General features: G+C 37.9%; 1 protein-coding gene across 3 annotated transcripts in view; it reads left to right on the top strand.

The window, feature by feature from the left end:
• LOC137200924 (myocardin-related transcription factor A-like) overlaps positions 1–16,786 on the top strand; it is a 42,554-nt gene that overhangs the window by 8,025 nt on the left and 17,743 nt on the right. Inside the window, exons 1-2 of one of the 3 annotated variants that reach the window (XM_067615647.1) lie at positions 3,846–4,459; positions 10,846–10,911. In XM_067615647.1, the coding sequence (XP_067471748.1) occupies positions 4,330–4,459; positions 10,846–10,911 (196 nt within the window). In that variant the 5' untranslated portion in view covers positions 3,846–4,329. Of the gene's footprint in view, positions 1–3,845; positions 4,460–10,491; positions 10,624–10,845; positions 10,912–16,786 lie in introns of those variants that run through there. The other 2 variants (XM_067615648.1, XM_067615646.1) reach the window with 2 other exon arrangements.

Genomic DNA, 16,786 nt, shown 5'->3' with positions numbered 1-16,786 from the left:
TACTGTGATATTAATAGATTAGAATTAATTTTAAATTCTCATCCATTGAACAATTTATCTCTAAAACAATATAAAATCCATGACACAGCTTTTCATGACCATTGTTCCTATGAGAACCCTTAATATTAGAGTTACAAAATAATAAAGCCATGGCTTCATAACAGATAACTTGTTTGTACATCCAGTAGTAGTAGCTTGATGTCTGGAAGATGGGATAACTATTCCTCTGTATACTGCAATCTCAGAGCCATGCCTTAATTTAACTCAACTTAAAGAGGGTCGTTGGGGTTATGTATATAGTACTGAGTCAGGTTTTTAATGAACGCACATTGAAACATCAGTTTACATGCAGCCACTGCTTTTGGCAATGACTTTTGACCTCTAATCTCATCATTTTCCTCTTGACATAACAGCAAATCATTTTTTAAGATCCATGGGCTACCTCCTCAGAGATGATGGTGAGACATTGATGAAAACATAGCCAGACATGCTGTAATGCTAAGAGGTCAAACACAAGGGTCCAGCAGTGTCTTGACAGAAAACACATTTAATTATTTATACATTTAAACTGTTTTCATAGATTGTGCATTGTACAAGGTTCATCACTAAAAGTAGTGTCTGGTCTTTGAGGTTTCTTTATATCAAGGGTTTTGTGGACATTTTGTTATTATGGTCCACTGCTTTGGTCCAGGCTGAAATATCTGGATGGTTGCAATGACATGAAATTTGGTACAGAAATTCATGCCCCTCTCAGAATGAATTGTAATAACTTTTGAAATCCTCAGACTTTTCATCTAGTGTTATCATCAGGTCAAAATTTCACTTTGTCGAATACTAAAAATATGAAAACATTAAAACTTGCAAAGCTAATGACATTCCCGTGAGCCTCAGCTGTACTTGGTGTTTATTGCTAATTAGGAAATGTTAGCATGCTAAAACATGGTAAAAACGACACCTAAATATAAACACTAAATATCAGCATCTTAGCGTTGTAATTCTGAGCATGTTGACATCCTGATGTTAGCATATAGCTAGAATAACAGCTTTCATGGCTGCTGACTGTTTCCAGTCAGTATCTGTGCTAAAATGTTAAAAATGTACAAAGTGTACTCAGTTTCCTTGATTTGGATTGGATTTGGATGAATGACTGGGTAAATCTTGACTTGGGTGACACCGAATTAATTTTCGAGCTTGAAGGTTCACTCTTGACCTTGAGAACACAACTCCACATATTCCACAAGATCGCATTAGCTTTTATAGTAGCTTTTAGCCACATCCCATGGTCCTTACCAGCAAATAGAGCCTGCTCAGCTGTTTTGGTCACACGCTATATAGCAATTATAGAGATGTTCAAGTAATTGTACAGATATAAAATCCCCCTTTTACCTCCATAAGCACTCCCACCAGAAAACAGATGGACTATCTAATACATAGCTTTTAACAGTGGTGGAAACTTCACCTCTCCAAACCACTACTCCGAGATCTCTTTCTGTTTATTAATAAACACTGTTTAATTTAACATCTGCCTCTACTGATAGACCAACCTCAAGCTCTGTGTGTGGGAGAGAGAGAGATTTACGGCCCAATTGGAGCCCTTAGCAATTTGTTGGCTTTTCTCTCAGTATTTATAACTGATATGAGAACACACTGTTATTCAGTAGACACACTTTATAGAGACTTTAGCAGACTTAGATTAAAACAAAGATGAAACATTTTTAGATACAGTTTACTCTTGCTTTTACATGAATTATTGAGGCACATCAGTGTGCACAGAGTTAAACACATTGTCACACATACTGAGACTAAACAACCGCACACACCTACACACACACACACACAGACACACACAGCAAAGCAGGATTATCCCCCCCAGCGTTTTGGTTGGGGTCTTATCTGAAGTAATGGCGGATCAGAGTCCTGATTCGTTTTCCCCTCTCTTGTCAGACTGAGGAGTTCATTGCCTGGGGACGCTACATCTTGCATATTAACACCCTTAGTAACAAAACTGCACACACAGACACATCATCCTGTATATTTAACATGTGCACGCAGATACACAGAACATCATGCTTGACATAGCTCAACAAAACAGTCCTTTATGCCTACTGTCTGTAATAGTGACAAATGTAAAAACGGTGTGCTTATTTTATCTTTGTTTTTGAATCTCTGCCGTCTCTATATATTTTTTTCATCGACGTAATGTGAACATGACAAGCCCCATTGGTTCATTATAATGCTAACTGACAGATGAGGAAAGGGTGCTTTGTTTTTTCACCTTGAAAGGGCCCTCTCTTATCTTTTAATGTCACATCATATTATATGATGTCACTTGGGACAGGGCCTTAATAATGGAGATGAATGAAACTGTCAATGGAAGTGAACAGGTGCTTTATATGGACTTGCAGGCAGGGAGAGATGAAGGCAATCAAAAAGGGTAGAGATAGAGACAATTTATAGGCAAGCAGAGAGGTAGCCTACACTTTATTGACTTGCAAAAAGACAACAGATCAACTGGTAGTTGGCCTATACTTCTTATACTTTTTTTGTTTTTTCAACTAGAAACTACTACGGCTAAACGTTGAAACCAGTGCAGAAGTTACTTGCAGTCTTTCTAATTTTTGCTACATAATAGACAGACAGAACACATGACCAAATTATCTCGACTGATTATCTTTGGAAGAATCTATCAACTTTTCTTCATAATCCTATTTAAAAAAAATACAATAACCAAAAATCAACACAAAGTGTAGTATTGAATGGAAATATTACAGAATATAAATCCTAAAAAATGGCATCACATATCAATTTATAAACTTCGGCATTGATACTATACCATATTAGTGGGTCAGTGTGTGCTATTTTCCTTTTATCTTTATAGCATGAGCTATGTTTCACAAGATCAAGAATCTATGCTTAAAACAATAACCCCTATTCACTGTGGATTTGGTTGATAATATTATATTATCTGATAGACCATATATTATATTATTTGATAATATTATATTATCAACCAATTATAAATGTAAAATGAAAGAGTAAGCCTAAAAGCAGATGTTAAAAAGATGTCTGCTGTGATACTCCACATGTTTGGTTCAGTTTTCTCTATACTTTCATTTTTGTGCCAATTTGGAACGTCAACCTTAGCGCCTTGATTACAAAATCTGTTGCATCACAGCTGACTGTTCTCTTTGTCATCAGACTACAATAGGTTTGGTTGAGCACGATTGACTTATCTGTGGTCCTTGTCATTATTTACCCTCTGAAGAGCACATGACTAGATAAATGTGAGCAGCCTGCCCTCAGTTCATTCTTATGCTAAGCTTGTCATGCATGCGTAGCTGCTGTCTATCAAATGTCAACATCTCTGTACATCCACAAAACTGTGCCTTTTGGGATAGTTTCCTGTTGTTTGCTTGACAGAGGGTCAAGATCTGTGTTTCAAATGATCTCACAGTGTTTGGTGTTGCTCAAGTTGTAAACATGGTTAGCAGGAAAAGAAAAACACAAATGTCAGACAGGTAGGCTGAAAAACAAGAAAAAGTGAAAGCAGAAAGGAAAGACGGTGGGCATGCCGAGTGGCAGCAGGTGTTTTACTGTTTGTGTGTGTAATGATTTTAAGTCTGAGGGTTTGACGGCAGAGAGGTGCTCACACAGGTGCATATCACTGACACCACACTGAGCTCAGATCAGAAGTGCTAAGTGAGAGGAATTTGGTGAGGAGGAAAGGGACTCTGCTTGTGCGCTCGTGTGCGCCTGTCTGTGTCTGTCAACGGCTGAATGACTGAGTACAGCAACAGCTGTGACAGACTGCCTGATCACGGATTCACCGACATTTGACACACACATGAACACACACGCGTCTTAGTCAGTCCTGTGGCTGCAGCAAATACAGTAGAAGCTCTTCTAAAGCTGTGAATTAGCTCTGATAGCTTTGTATTTAGATGTTCTTTTTAATTTTATTTCTATGATACATTTGTAGAGGAGCCTGACAAGTTTTTTATTGAATCTAATCAAGGAGTTTTTGAAAAGAAGTGCCTGTTTTGATGGTCTTTAATTCCAGAAAATTTACAGAGCACTTCCTCTCATATGTTTCTTTGCTTTGCAAAATAATTTTCCTTCATTTCACTTACAACAACTGTATCCATTGGATTACATATCCAAAGGATTACATTGCTCTGTGTCATGGATGTACAGACTTGTGACCTTGCAACGGCTGCGTAAAACCAACACCTGGACCAAGCTGTAGCCAACCTCCTGCTTCTTTTTCTCATTGTTACTCTTTTGCGGATGTCCCATTCAGAATAATTTCCTAGTTGGATCGCACTCACCATGCTGGAGCACCTGCCTTTTGTCCGCATTGACCCTGTCACTTTCAGGCCTCAGCCAATCAGCGGCAACATGGATGAGAGAGCCATACGGTTTGAGTTAGAGCGGCAGGCCTGTCAGAGTCTCAGACAAGGTGGGATACCTGTTGTGTGTCAATGCTTCCGACATTCCAACATTTATATTATGTAATACTTTTAAAAGGTTGTGACTTGTTGGTTTAATGCTTCAAATTCATTCCACTAAATTTGGAACAAAAATGCAGTAATTGGCCGAAGTTTACACTCGTGCAACATTTGCAGGCTTCTGTCAATTAAAAAAAACCCAAAAAACAGTATATTACAAGCTGTGGGAAACCCTTTTAAGTGTATAGGCCTCCCTCCTCTGGGCTGAGGTGTAAAGTGGATCAAATATTGTACAGGTGGCTGGGTTACAGTTGGGTCTCAGCCAGCCTGGGCACAGCACACTAATGCTTTGAGCACATGAACCCAGCAACCTGTTGACTGTAATGGCATGGGCCTTGGACCAAAGTAGCTGGACAGAGAGCAGTTTGGACTGATTTAGGAAAGGTCAAACTCTGTGAAGTCCAAGAGACTTCCAGAGAAGTCTAAATTGTATTGACATGGGTTGAACTAACCTCTAAAAATAAGATTTCAAGAGAATTAAGATTTTTAAAAACTTACATTACAACTGAAACTCTACAGCCTGTGGCTTTGTTTAGATTTAAGTTCCAGCTTTTTGTAACAGATTTTGATTTCTATGTGACTAGGGCTTTATAAAAGCATATTTTTACAGAGACATTATTGTGTAACATGAGATAACTTGGCATAGTGACTGTATTTTAACCATGATGAAGTGAGACAATAATGAACATGAGTCTCATTTTCTCTCCTATCTTCCCCAAGAGATTGCTCTCCTCCATCTTTAGTCCATCTGTATTTGTGTGTGTGTGTGTGTGTGTGTGTGTGTGTGTGTGTGTGTGTGTGTGTGTGTGTGTGTGTATTGGTAATTTACAGTAATGTCACTTTTAATTCAGTTGGCTCTCCAGAGGGATTGCGCTCCTAGTGATTACAACATGGACACAAATAGAAAACTGAGTGGCAGTGAAAAGAGGGGAGAGAGAGGAGGACCACAGGTTAGGGGCAGAAAGAGAGCACAAAATAGTGTTGTTCTACTGGCAAAAACTGCAGTGTAAAAACAGGCATAAAAGGAATAATGATGGTAAATTTTACTCATACAACATCTAAAATGGGATCATAGAGAAATAAAGCAGGTATTAACATATTCCAATCAACATAAATGTCTAACCAATCAGAAAAAATCCATTGAAACAGTTTTTTGAAAGATGACACTGATATCATCAGGCTTGGCTCATGTTTCTCTCAGAAGAGGAGAGGATGGTAAATAAACAAGAAAAACGTCATCCATTGAGACATGTAGATGGGACAAAAAAGTCTGTGATGAAGAATGGAGAGTTGAAGATTGAAAACATATTGTAGAGTAAAATCCCTGCATGTTTCGAAGGCAGACAGTACAAGCCTCAAGCAATAGACCAGTGCTTTCTTCAACCCCCCAGGAATGCTGGCGAATAACACATAAGTGAGATTTCCAAATTTCTCACTGATCAGACAATCTAAACAACATCCTGCAAACCGAAAAGATAATAGAAGGAACCCCCCATGTCCCGCATGGTCACTAAACCACACCACTGACCCAAATCACATTTCATCCTTCAAGCTACAAGAGCCAGCAAGATGGAAAGACCAATTCACACCCCATTGTGAATTAATTGTACCACTTGGGTAAATGACCCCCACCACTGGCGATTATAACTCACCTCTAAGAGCCAGTCACCCACAGAGACGAGCTGCCACCAACTTTAATCCCACTGTGGACTCTGATTTTCAGGACTTGAATAACCGACCCAAGAACTGATCACTGGGCAAACCAGCAAGAGCCTCAAACAGCTTGCAAGTCATCACCATCAACAACAAGGAGAATTTGCTGCACAACATGTTGTGCCCCGTGACATACACACACTCACAGACATTTACCAGAACAATCCACACCAAACATGTAGACACACACACATGAACTCTAAAATGTAGACTTGTCTAAGGACAATTAATATTGTATGTTGATATGTGTGTATATCATATGTGTGTTGTCATCTGCTTTAGTTAGACTTTAATTCCACTGCCTTTAAGCCAAGACATGTACCACTAACATAATTCCATCATCCTTGATAACACTAACATCTTGTTTAGTACCATTCTGCTTGTTTCACTCTCAGAATGCTAAAGCTACTATCAGAAATACTATCAAAAAATGTAGGAAACATGCAATTGTTAAATTGCAAATACTTTGATTAAAAGAATAACCACATTCAGGAATTGTACCTGCCTGTCTCTTATCTGAGACTCCAGGCTGGCTGCTGGTTTTTCTTGCTGTTTTTGTCTTGCTTTTGTCTTTGTCTTCTTGCTTTCTTCCATGTCGGTAGAAAGCTTGCATTTTGCTAGTCTGAAGATGTGATTCAGAACAATAGGAGGTGAAACTTCAGAATCTTGAGTCATGAGTTAAGGATCAAAACAAGGAAAGTCTGAACAAGGAGCTCTCTTCTAATGGAAACTTTTCAAATCTGGACTGGCCAACTTACTCATCATTACAAGATCCAGACTCCAGCTTCTCACCTCAGCGCATTGAACTCCATTCTCCAAAAGAAGCCACTCCAGGGAGCAAGCAAGTATTTCTGTAAAACCTCCACCAATTTGCTTAAGCCCTGGTGCTTTTATAATTTGTAACTTCAACTGGTAATTCAGAACTTAGCCGTTGTACCGTTGATTTGACTGGCTGCTTCTCAGGTAACAGTCATTTCATCAGGTCTCTACACAACTACACAATAGATAACTCTGCATCATTCGTTTCAATTATTCACTAGCCATAGCTTTGTGTACCAGTTTCCCCTTTCCCTTTTGTGTCTTATTTGTACAATGTTATAATGTTTAGTACCTGTAGCTGCAGTATTAGTAATAAATGTGTGTGTAACCTAAGTGGACTTATTGGTGTTTCCTTGTGCTTGCATTTCACTCACTTAACCTTAAAAGTGGCCCACAAGGAGCACTCTTTCCTTATTATTATACCTACTCTAATATGAGTTATGTTGCTGGATGAATAATTTCATGTTGGAGTTGTGCACAATAATAACTCATAATTCCCCTATAAAATCATAAAGCTACTTGAGTGCACAAATTCCTACAATATTGATCACAATAACATGAAGATCAATTAGGTCAACCTAGTGGCCTAGGGGTTAAGGTGCCGACCATGATCGCAATGTCACTGGTTCATGTGTGGCAGGGATGTTACAGGGGCTAAACTAAACATAATAAACTTAAAGTTGAAGTAATTAACCATCAGTGCAAACCCTGGTGCAGTAGGTGTGTCATGTTAAGTTGCATAGCAGTTAGCCTAGTTTGTCAACCCCATACTGAATACTGCACTGTATATGTCCATCATATCACTGTTTGTTAGTTTCCAACTTATGTCAAGGTTACTTTTATTGCCTCTTGTAAGATTTGATTAACAAAATTGTTGTATAAAAGACAGACGAGTCTCAAGAAAAACACTTAGAGTAAGTAAAAGCGCACTTACAAACACTAACCTGAAACAAAATAATCATATTATTTAGAAAAAAAACCTATTCATGGTTAAAATGACAAGAATTCTAAAATATATGCACAAACAAAAGAAAGAAAAAAGTAAGTAAAAAAGTTATGTAATTATGACTTGTTTGCCCTCGTGTACAGGCTGTCCAAGAATCCTCTTAAATGTAGCTCTAATGTCATGTGTAGTGTGTGTGATGATTGAATTGCTCTTCGTCTGCATTAAACTGTTATTTAAGTGATGGTACACATGCTGTTATGTAGTGGCATTTGAGCAATGAGCACACTTTCCCAGAATAGGTTCTGTATCAGCACATTGCATCACTTGCTTGTCAACTCTTGGCACAAATCATCTGCCTTGAAAAGAAGTGTTTTGTGTGTGTGTGTGTGTGACTGTGAGTGCAGAGTGTGCGTGGGCATGTCTTATGATAGTGTATGCGTATTCACACTATGCAGCTGTAAGTGTAGGTATCAAACCATGTGTGTTTATTTGTGCACGTTTAATATGTACTCATATGTATGTTTGTCTGCAAATATTATGCATGCTTGTAATGAGTATTTGCGTTAGTGTTTGTTTTGTTAGTCTGCCCGTGTTTGCCTGCAGGAGCCAGTTAAATCTTTCCTGCTGCCAAGGGGAGAAACTGCACCATCCTGCGTCAGCCACATCCTCGTCACAGAAATCAAAGGAATATGAATGTTTTTTTATCTCAGGCTACTGTAGGACACACAGAAAGACTGTCTGCAGAGAGCCCGCTCTCATTATTATTAACTTGAGGGACAGAAAATGTACTGTAGAAGAAAAAACAGTAATTATAAAAATGAGAATGTAGAGTTTAGTGCGTATGTAGACTTCAGATAAGCGAAAAAGGGTAACAACAGGGGCAGATGCATGAGAAAGATGACTGCTTTCATTTCCTGCCAGTGTTTTTTGAGTGCAAATTCAAGGGCATAACAAAGGGAGCAATGAATGACAGCGCTCACTTGTTTTTAGTTGATGTGAAGAGAGACTAACAGAAAAAAAAAACAGTCATGGTTTGGTAGACCAGGGATAACATCTCTGGGAAAATGGACCAGAGACAGGTTGAAAAAAGTAGATAGAGGTTGAAGAGAAGAAGTTTTAGATTCAAGCAGGATCTGGGCAAACTAAATGAGGCAAATCCAAATTTTGTTCAGTCCCACACACAGTGCATGCTGCATTCATAGTATGATCACTTTAATGTGATTTTAACACCCTTACTCACTGGGCAGTCATCCTTAATATGTAGAATACATGAACACAGGCTACATAGCTTGAGCTATTAATACCTGAAATGTTTGCAACCATATTTTCAATATGTTAGATCATATATTGTGAAAGCACTGCTCAAACAAGTATGTAGTTTATTAATTATGCTATTCAGTATGTGCTGTATGCGTTTCCTAACAAAAATGTAGCGTTAGTATCCTATTGTGAGCATTTCTTTTTTACATACTTTTATAAAATATATCAGGAGTCATGTGTGTTCTTCTGTGTTCTTTCATGTACAAGTCCTGCACGAATCATTTGAAGTATAATTTTTGGTTTTACGATCAGGTGACCCCATGTTAGGTCTCAGCCGATGATTCAGGAGGTTGAACTACAGTACAAATTTGGGTGATTGACTTCAACCCAGAAGGTGCAGCAGTAAATTTTGACTTTACATCCTTTCACCTCTAATCAGACAGAATGACATGAGAATGAAAATTTTTGATGTGTTGTGTTCACACTATGTGAGACAAAATCAACACAGCCATGTCCTCTGAGGACAGTATGTTCTCAGAACAAAGACAGTGAGATTAGTACACCTACTTGTATGTGTTTAGGAAGTTAGCGATGTTTCTATAGTTGAATATAACCAAGTAAAGCCACTCTTACACATTAACTGTGGGCATGCAGCATACAGTTCTCATTCTAAACGAGGTCAACGTGGTCTTTTCCAAGTATCATCTTTTACTGGTAATTTTCACAGCATATAACATAAAACATACTGTAATCCACTTTGCAACACCTTAGCCACTGCTCTGCAGGGCTAAAGAGTGAGCTAAAATGGTGTCTGTGGCTGGGCAGGGTGTGTGAAAAAGAAGCCTCTACCAAAAATGTTTCCAGATACATTACTTTGTTGCACTTTAATGCTTCATGACCCAGATGCAGTAGAGCTGCTCATCTGCAGAAGATCATTTCCTGCCAATTCACATTTTCATCTTGGAAAACTCGCAGACATATTTTCTCCTGAGAAAATGTGAGGCTGCATGTCCTTGTTTTATGTTACACTTTATTTGTATCTGAGCCTCCATTCTCCTGAATAGAACGTTAGAATGATAAATGTACTGTGGAGTAAATCATTTAAAATATTTAACATCAGGATTAACAAAGTTACATGCATGCAGCTCTCTTTCCTTTATCTCTCTTTCTCTTCAACACACTTTCTACGTCTCTGTGGTAACGAGATGAGTGTAGTGATAAAGTGTGTGTGCTGCTTTTTAATCAAACGCAGTTGAAGCAGGAAGTTGTTGGTGTGTCTGCGTGTGTGTGTGTTTCCTTTTCCTTTATAGTGTGTAACATAAATGTTGGACATTTTCTCAAAGAGGCCCACAGTTTTGATCATCAGCAGCAAACAGGGTAGATGAAAACCTCTCTTTACAGAAACTTAGACTTACCATTATTAATTACATCTATTGTAGCCATATTGATATTATTTTTTAACTTGCATGTAACGTATGAGTAATGTTGCTACTTTTGTGGCTTTCTGTGGCTGCAAACTGAGGGAGAGATTATGTATTGTCGGTTTGGCGATGCTCTCCATTCATTCTCCTTTTCGTCTGTTTCTGTCTTGGTGTTCAGTTCTCCAGCTGAAGTTACAACAGAGAAGGAGCAGAGAAGAGCTGGTCAACCAGGGAATCATGCCTCGTAAGTAGACAGCACTATATTTTCAAGAAAAATCTTGGTCGCTGTACTAAGAGAGTCATTGTTTCCATTTTCTGAGTGCATACTTTCAGGGGCCACAAACACTTAAATTGTTCACAAGGTTAGACTTCCGTGGGTGATGGCTGATGATGTATATTAGTTAGTAAACCCTGACTATTCATTCATGGCTCTTTTTTTTTTTTCATTTGAAGACAATGCACTGTGATTATAAGGTAAAAACTGACAGAACATATGACATACTGTACTATAAAATAAGTCATATGTAATTATTGTTAAAGGGGGTTACACAATTTGTTTTTAAATGATATGTTACAACTGATGAATCAATCTTTTGTCCATAAATGCCACAAAATAGTGAAAAATACCTGTTATAATCTCCCAAAGGGATGTATTCAGATAGCTTGTTTTATTCAACCAACAGTCCAAAACTCAAAGATATTCAGTTTACTATCATGTATGACAAAAATAATATAATAAATAATAATATAGTAAATAATATAATAATATAATAAATATAATAATAATAATAATATAATAAAAATATCATGTATGAGAAAAACATCAAACCTTCACATTTTAGAAGCTGCAACCAGAGAGTGTTTGGCATTTTTACTTTAAAAATGACTGAAGTGATATTTGGATTATAAAAATAGTTGGTGTAGTAATTTTCTGTCAACTTTATCGTTGCTGGCAGTTTATTATTTATTAGTTCCTAGCTAATGAAGATAAATATTACACCTCTGATGTTTTAATCAACATCTGTTTCAACAAAACTGAACATTATAACCTTCATGGAGATAAAGATTTATTTATTTAAGGGTTGTTGTATTAAACTCATTAGTTTTTAGCTTGGTGCACTTCAACCAACTAGCAACAGAGTGCAGCCTGTCATTTGCTTCATGATGAGGTTTTTCATTCAGCCCCCACCTGTGAAAATCTGCCACGTTGTTTTAGCCTCAATACTTGCTGCACAACAGGTAGTTTCTGAAGTGATTTGGATCGTGGTTAAGACAGTGGCATCATCTCCTGACAGACAGCAGTTTCAGTCTTCAAAGTGAGGTGAATCAAGTTCATACCTCAACTGCCAACACGTACATCCGTTAACTACTTTTTATCTGATGAAGAGATTTCCACCCAAAAAATGTTTAGAGGCTTTAATTTACAGCCTCTGTTTGATTCATTCAATAGAACATGTTTCTGCATTTCAAGTACGCTGTTAAAACTGTCATTTTCATTATTAGACAACACCTGTATGCTGTACATGTATTAATAGCAGCATGTGGTGATGTTGATCATACAAACATAGATTACATTCTTTGTAAGAGAGTGTATTTTTAAGCTTGGGGCAGGTCATGTTAGTACACCATTTCCGCTGATTTTCACATATATTGACGCTCATACACTGCCTTTGACAGTTGATCTTGCAATAGTCTCGCAGTTTATTTGAATTTTTTGACACATTTGTCACACAGAAAGCATGTTGTGCTGTGCATCATATCTGCCACTATTTCCTCTGGGTCAGTATTGTTATCTGTGAAGTGGTTAATGCTTGAATAAGCTGCCTGAAAACTATCTACGTGGACTATTTTATGCATTCACCCGGCTGTTGCAGGAATACAATCTGTTCTGCATCACAAATACATGCAAACGCTATTTACTGTTTACTATAAATAACATTTTCAATACAATAACCAGTTCTTATCTTTGTAGACAGAGAGCATTAATAATGAGCTGGAGAGCTACTTTAAAATGGAAAAATGTGAATTAAAATGTGCCATTGTTAACAATTATAAGGACAATATTTGCCACTGAGTTTTGTATTATCTGCGTAGTGAGCATATACTGTATGTGTGGGTGGGAGAGAGACACCACAGTCTAGCTGCAATCAGGCTGAGTGTGACCAGAGGAGTTAACGTTATCACAGCTCTCGTCTGTCTTGACATGTGTTTCTTCCCCTCTGCCGCTTTGTAGAAACTGGCTAGGTTCGAAGATCAAATGTGTCGTTTGCTTGGTTTCATCCAATTAGCCTATGCCTCTCAATGCCTTTTAACCAAAGGCTTGTTGCTTCATTAGGAGCTTGTTTTGTTCCACTGTCATATCTCCAGCAGTGTTTAGAGGAATTACACTATGTCCCTTACAGCCTGGGCAGAGAACAACATAAAGGAAATACATTCTGTGTATCTAAATGTTCCTGTTAGGATTTATAATTTCAGCAGAGCAGAGACTCTCATGTAGTGACAGGTGAGACATTACAGACAAGGGCAAATATGATTAATATGATTGATAGGGACTAATATGATTATTATATTATTAAGGGTTATGTGGCTGACAGAGAAAGGTAGCTGAAAGTTTAATACATATATTTGGTTTAAAAGGGATATTTTCCTCCTTGTTGCTCTTTTTTCCACTGAGTTTGCTTAACAGAAACCTCACTTTTTGACTTTTCACCTTTACTCCACCTACATTCCATTGTCCATTTTCATCTCCCATCAAAGTCATCAAAGTACTTCTCATAACACTAAATCATCTTCGTCTCTTTTATAAAAAACCAGACTAGACAACAGAGGAAGCCCCCGTCTCTAGTTCTGTGTCGATAGTCTCACAAATACCACCTCTTTTTGCAACAGTGGTGTTTGTGTCTCTCTGTCGTCTGTCCACCTCCCTGTGCTCTGTGTCTCAAAATCTCACTTTCTGTTTTCTCCCACCATCCCACCAACAGAAAATAATCTGTTAAATCCCTGCTTTGTGTAGAAAAAACTTTATTTTTTAATTCTATCTTAGCTAAGACTATTATGTGGAGCAGCATCACTGTTTCTATTTTGCTGTTTTTTTTTTCCTTTATTTATTTCATTAATAATCAGTCATTCATATGTGTGTGTGTGTGTGTCTGTAGCTGCACATTTGGTTGCCGGAGGTCGTGGTGTGTGGTAGGGTGTGTTCATTTAACACAGTGCTATAATAAGCCCACAGTGTGATACCCTACATATCATGTTATTTATACTCTTTCTAAATGCTGTGTGCCTCTAGAAAAAACTGAACACTAAAAAATATATATATAATAAAAATAAAATATAAAATATATTCACCATAATATTCACAAAGACATGAAGAGGTAAATTAAGTGTTTTTCATTTCAGTAAATGTGCTTTTCAGGTTTTCTAAGCTAAACCTTAATGCACTAGTCTCTTTCTGCTCTTTTCCAAAGAGCAGAAAGAGACAAAGCTGGTAGTTACATGCAGTGAAACTCAGCTGATCCATTTGAGTAAAGCATATTTTGCAATTTTTTGTTGCCTCTGCCCTCTTTGCAGACACAGTGAAAACTAATGTTAGCTTTAGTCACACATTTATTCAATGTTCACAAGTTTATATGGTGATAATCTAAAAGTCTCTGCTATTTCTGAATGGACATGAGGACAAACCTTTCTACAAAACTTTGATCACTGACAGTTATTAGCTTTACAGATGCTATTATGTACAGTACATACTCTAAGAGTTCTGCATAAATACTGAATTTACACTAACTGGTGGAGTTGGAGCAGCACTGTACTAAAGCAGCTCTCACAAACTTCACACCTCTACATCTGTGGTCTGTATTAACACCTGACATGTCTGTTGACAACAGCGGTGATATTTTAGTCATTTTGTGACTATAGACATAGAATTATACAATTCTATCTGACATTTTTTTCAAAAATGAATTATTCACTCTTCATTATTCATTCTTTGACAAGTTATTCATATTGTGTGCATGTTTAAGTCTTTTATTTTCTGTATTATTGGCCCTAAATTTTGAGAAAATAAAAGGTCTCTGAACATAAAAAAATGCTAGTCAGCTAGCTTGCTAAGTTTAATTACACAGCACAGTTGTTGGCAATAATTAATGTTATTATTAGTGACTTAAGTTACTGTGACTACTTAAAATATGAAAGCCAAAATGTTAATATGTAATATGAGATAGGCCACATTCAGGCTGCTAATGCTAACTCCACCTGCTGCTAACTGGGTTTGTTGCAGTTTAACGTTGTAACTTCCATACTGCAGCAGACACAGTGACTACATTCAGAGCTCAGACACTGACCTGAGTTTGTCCAGACAGGAAAGAAGTATATTTGGGTACAGAAAAAGACAAGAAAAGCTCTGAAAAGAAGAGCAACAGACAGAGAGACAGCAGCAAAAACAAAAAACAAGAAGAGAAAACATCTGCTAATTAATCAATTAATTATATTTTTCAATGCTCCCTCTAATTATGTTGAATTTTGTTATTCCATTATGAAATATATGAGCCAGTATTAACGGCTGACCCGTGGAATAGTAAAGTAAAATACAGAGAAGAGTCTCTTTAGCACAAGCCAATCTGTTAACACACGAGGAAAAACAAAACCTAGTCAGCAGCAGACTGAACATAAAAAGACAGCAACCGCCAGAGGAAGTGATGCTGCTTGGTGTTCTCAGAGTTTAAAGACTGGGAATGTTGGTTAGCTTTAGCAGGGTGGCAAGAAGCCATGATGCAGCCACTCATGCACATAATGGGGTCTTTTCTCTCTGACCTCACCCCACCACTCTCTATTTCCCCCTTCCTCATTTGCCCTTCGGTCTGTTGTTCCATTTTTCTTCCAGCTGCCTCTCCCCATTTATCTCATCCACCCTGTCCTCTCTCCATCCGTTTTCTGATTCTCCATCTTCTTCCTATCTATTTCTATCCCTTTCACCGTCACCGTTTCCAAAACCTTACTCTGTGCTCATCCATCCATCCTTCCCTCCATCCCACCACTCATTTCCCATGTAACTGACTGACAGGCAGGTTCATGCGCCCTCAAGGAGACCACATAACCCCCCAGTGGAAGGGTGAGAGGTCTAAGAGGGTTGATGTCCCCAGGGTGTGCAAGAGTGAGTGTGTACCAGCAGTGTGACAGTGCTCAGCGACGTGAACTGAGGCTTGAGCAGGTACCAGCAGTGTTGCCCCAGGGTTGCTAATCCAGTCACACCACTGGTGGGTGTGTGTGTGTGTGTGTGTGTGTGTGTGTGTTTGTGTGTGTGTGTGTGTGTGTACAGTGCAGTCAGAAAGTATTAGGACAGCAACACATTTTCTGTGGTGTTAGCTCCAGCACATTGGATTTGAAATTAAACTGTGAGTATGAAATTAAAGTGCTGATGCTCAGCTTTAATTTGAAGGTGTTTATATCCATTGTGGACACCTGGTATCTTCTCAAGTCCGGTTTGCTATTGGAGAGCCAAAAGCATACACTATCACTGTCTTGATACTTAAAGGACAGGTTTACAATTTTTCAAGTCTGTCTTAAAACAAAAGTCAGGTGCCCAAATGACCACTGATACATGTTTTTCATGCTGTAATCATTCCTCCTGTTCTAACTGACCATTAGAGAGAGTGTTTACCTGTTGAGCTGTGGTGGAAGGATAGAAAAGAAAAAGAGGGACTTTGGCATTAAAAAAGTCAGTAACTTTGAAACATATTGACTTGATTTGACTAATTTGGATGGCTGAAGCTTCATATTAGCTTCAGATAAACTTTTAAAGTACAGTAGGGCTGTGGATTTTGTCCCCTATGGCTCACATTGAGAGTGCATTATGAAGGGATCTCTTAATGGTCAGTATGAGCAGGAAGAATGATTACAGCAAGACCTGAGAAATCGTGAACCTATCCTTTAATGACCACATAGCACATAGCAATGTGTACTTTCTGCATTTATGTTTGTAACTCTCTGAAATTGTCAGCTTATGTTAGTTGTCTAGAACTTTATTCAAATATAACTTTATCTTTATGCATGAATATTCAACAATATAATATGCAAAAGGGTTGAAACTACATGTTATGACCTTATAATATAATGTGTTACAT

Source organism: Thunnus thynnus, chromosome 17, assembly GCF_963924715.1.
Source record: "Thunnus thynnus chromosome 17, fThuThy2.1, whole genome shotgun sequence".
NCBI classification, from domain to species: Eukaryota; Metazoa; Chordata; class Actinopteri; order Scombriformes; family Scombridae; genus Thunnus; species Thunnus thynnus.
The sequence above is the reverse complement of the archived record's forward strand: the minus strand, read 5'-3'. Positions and strand labels throughout refer to the sequence as shown.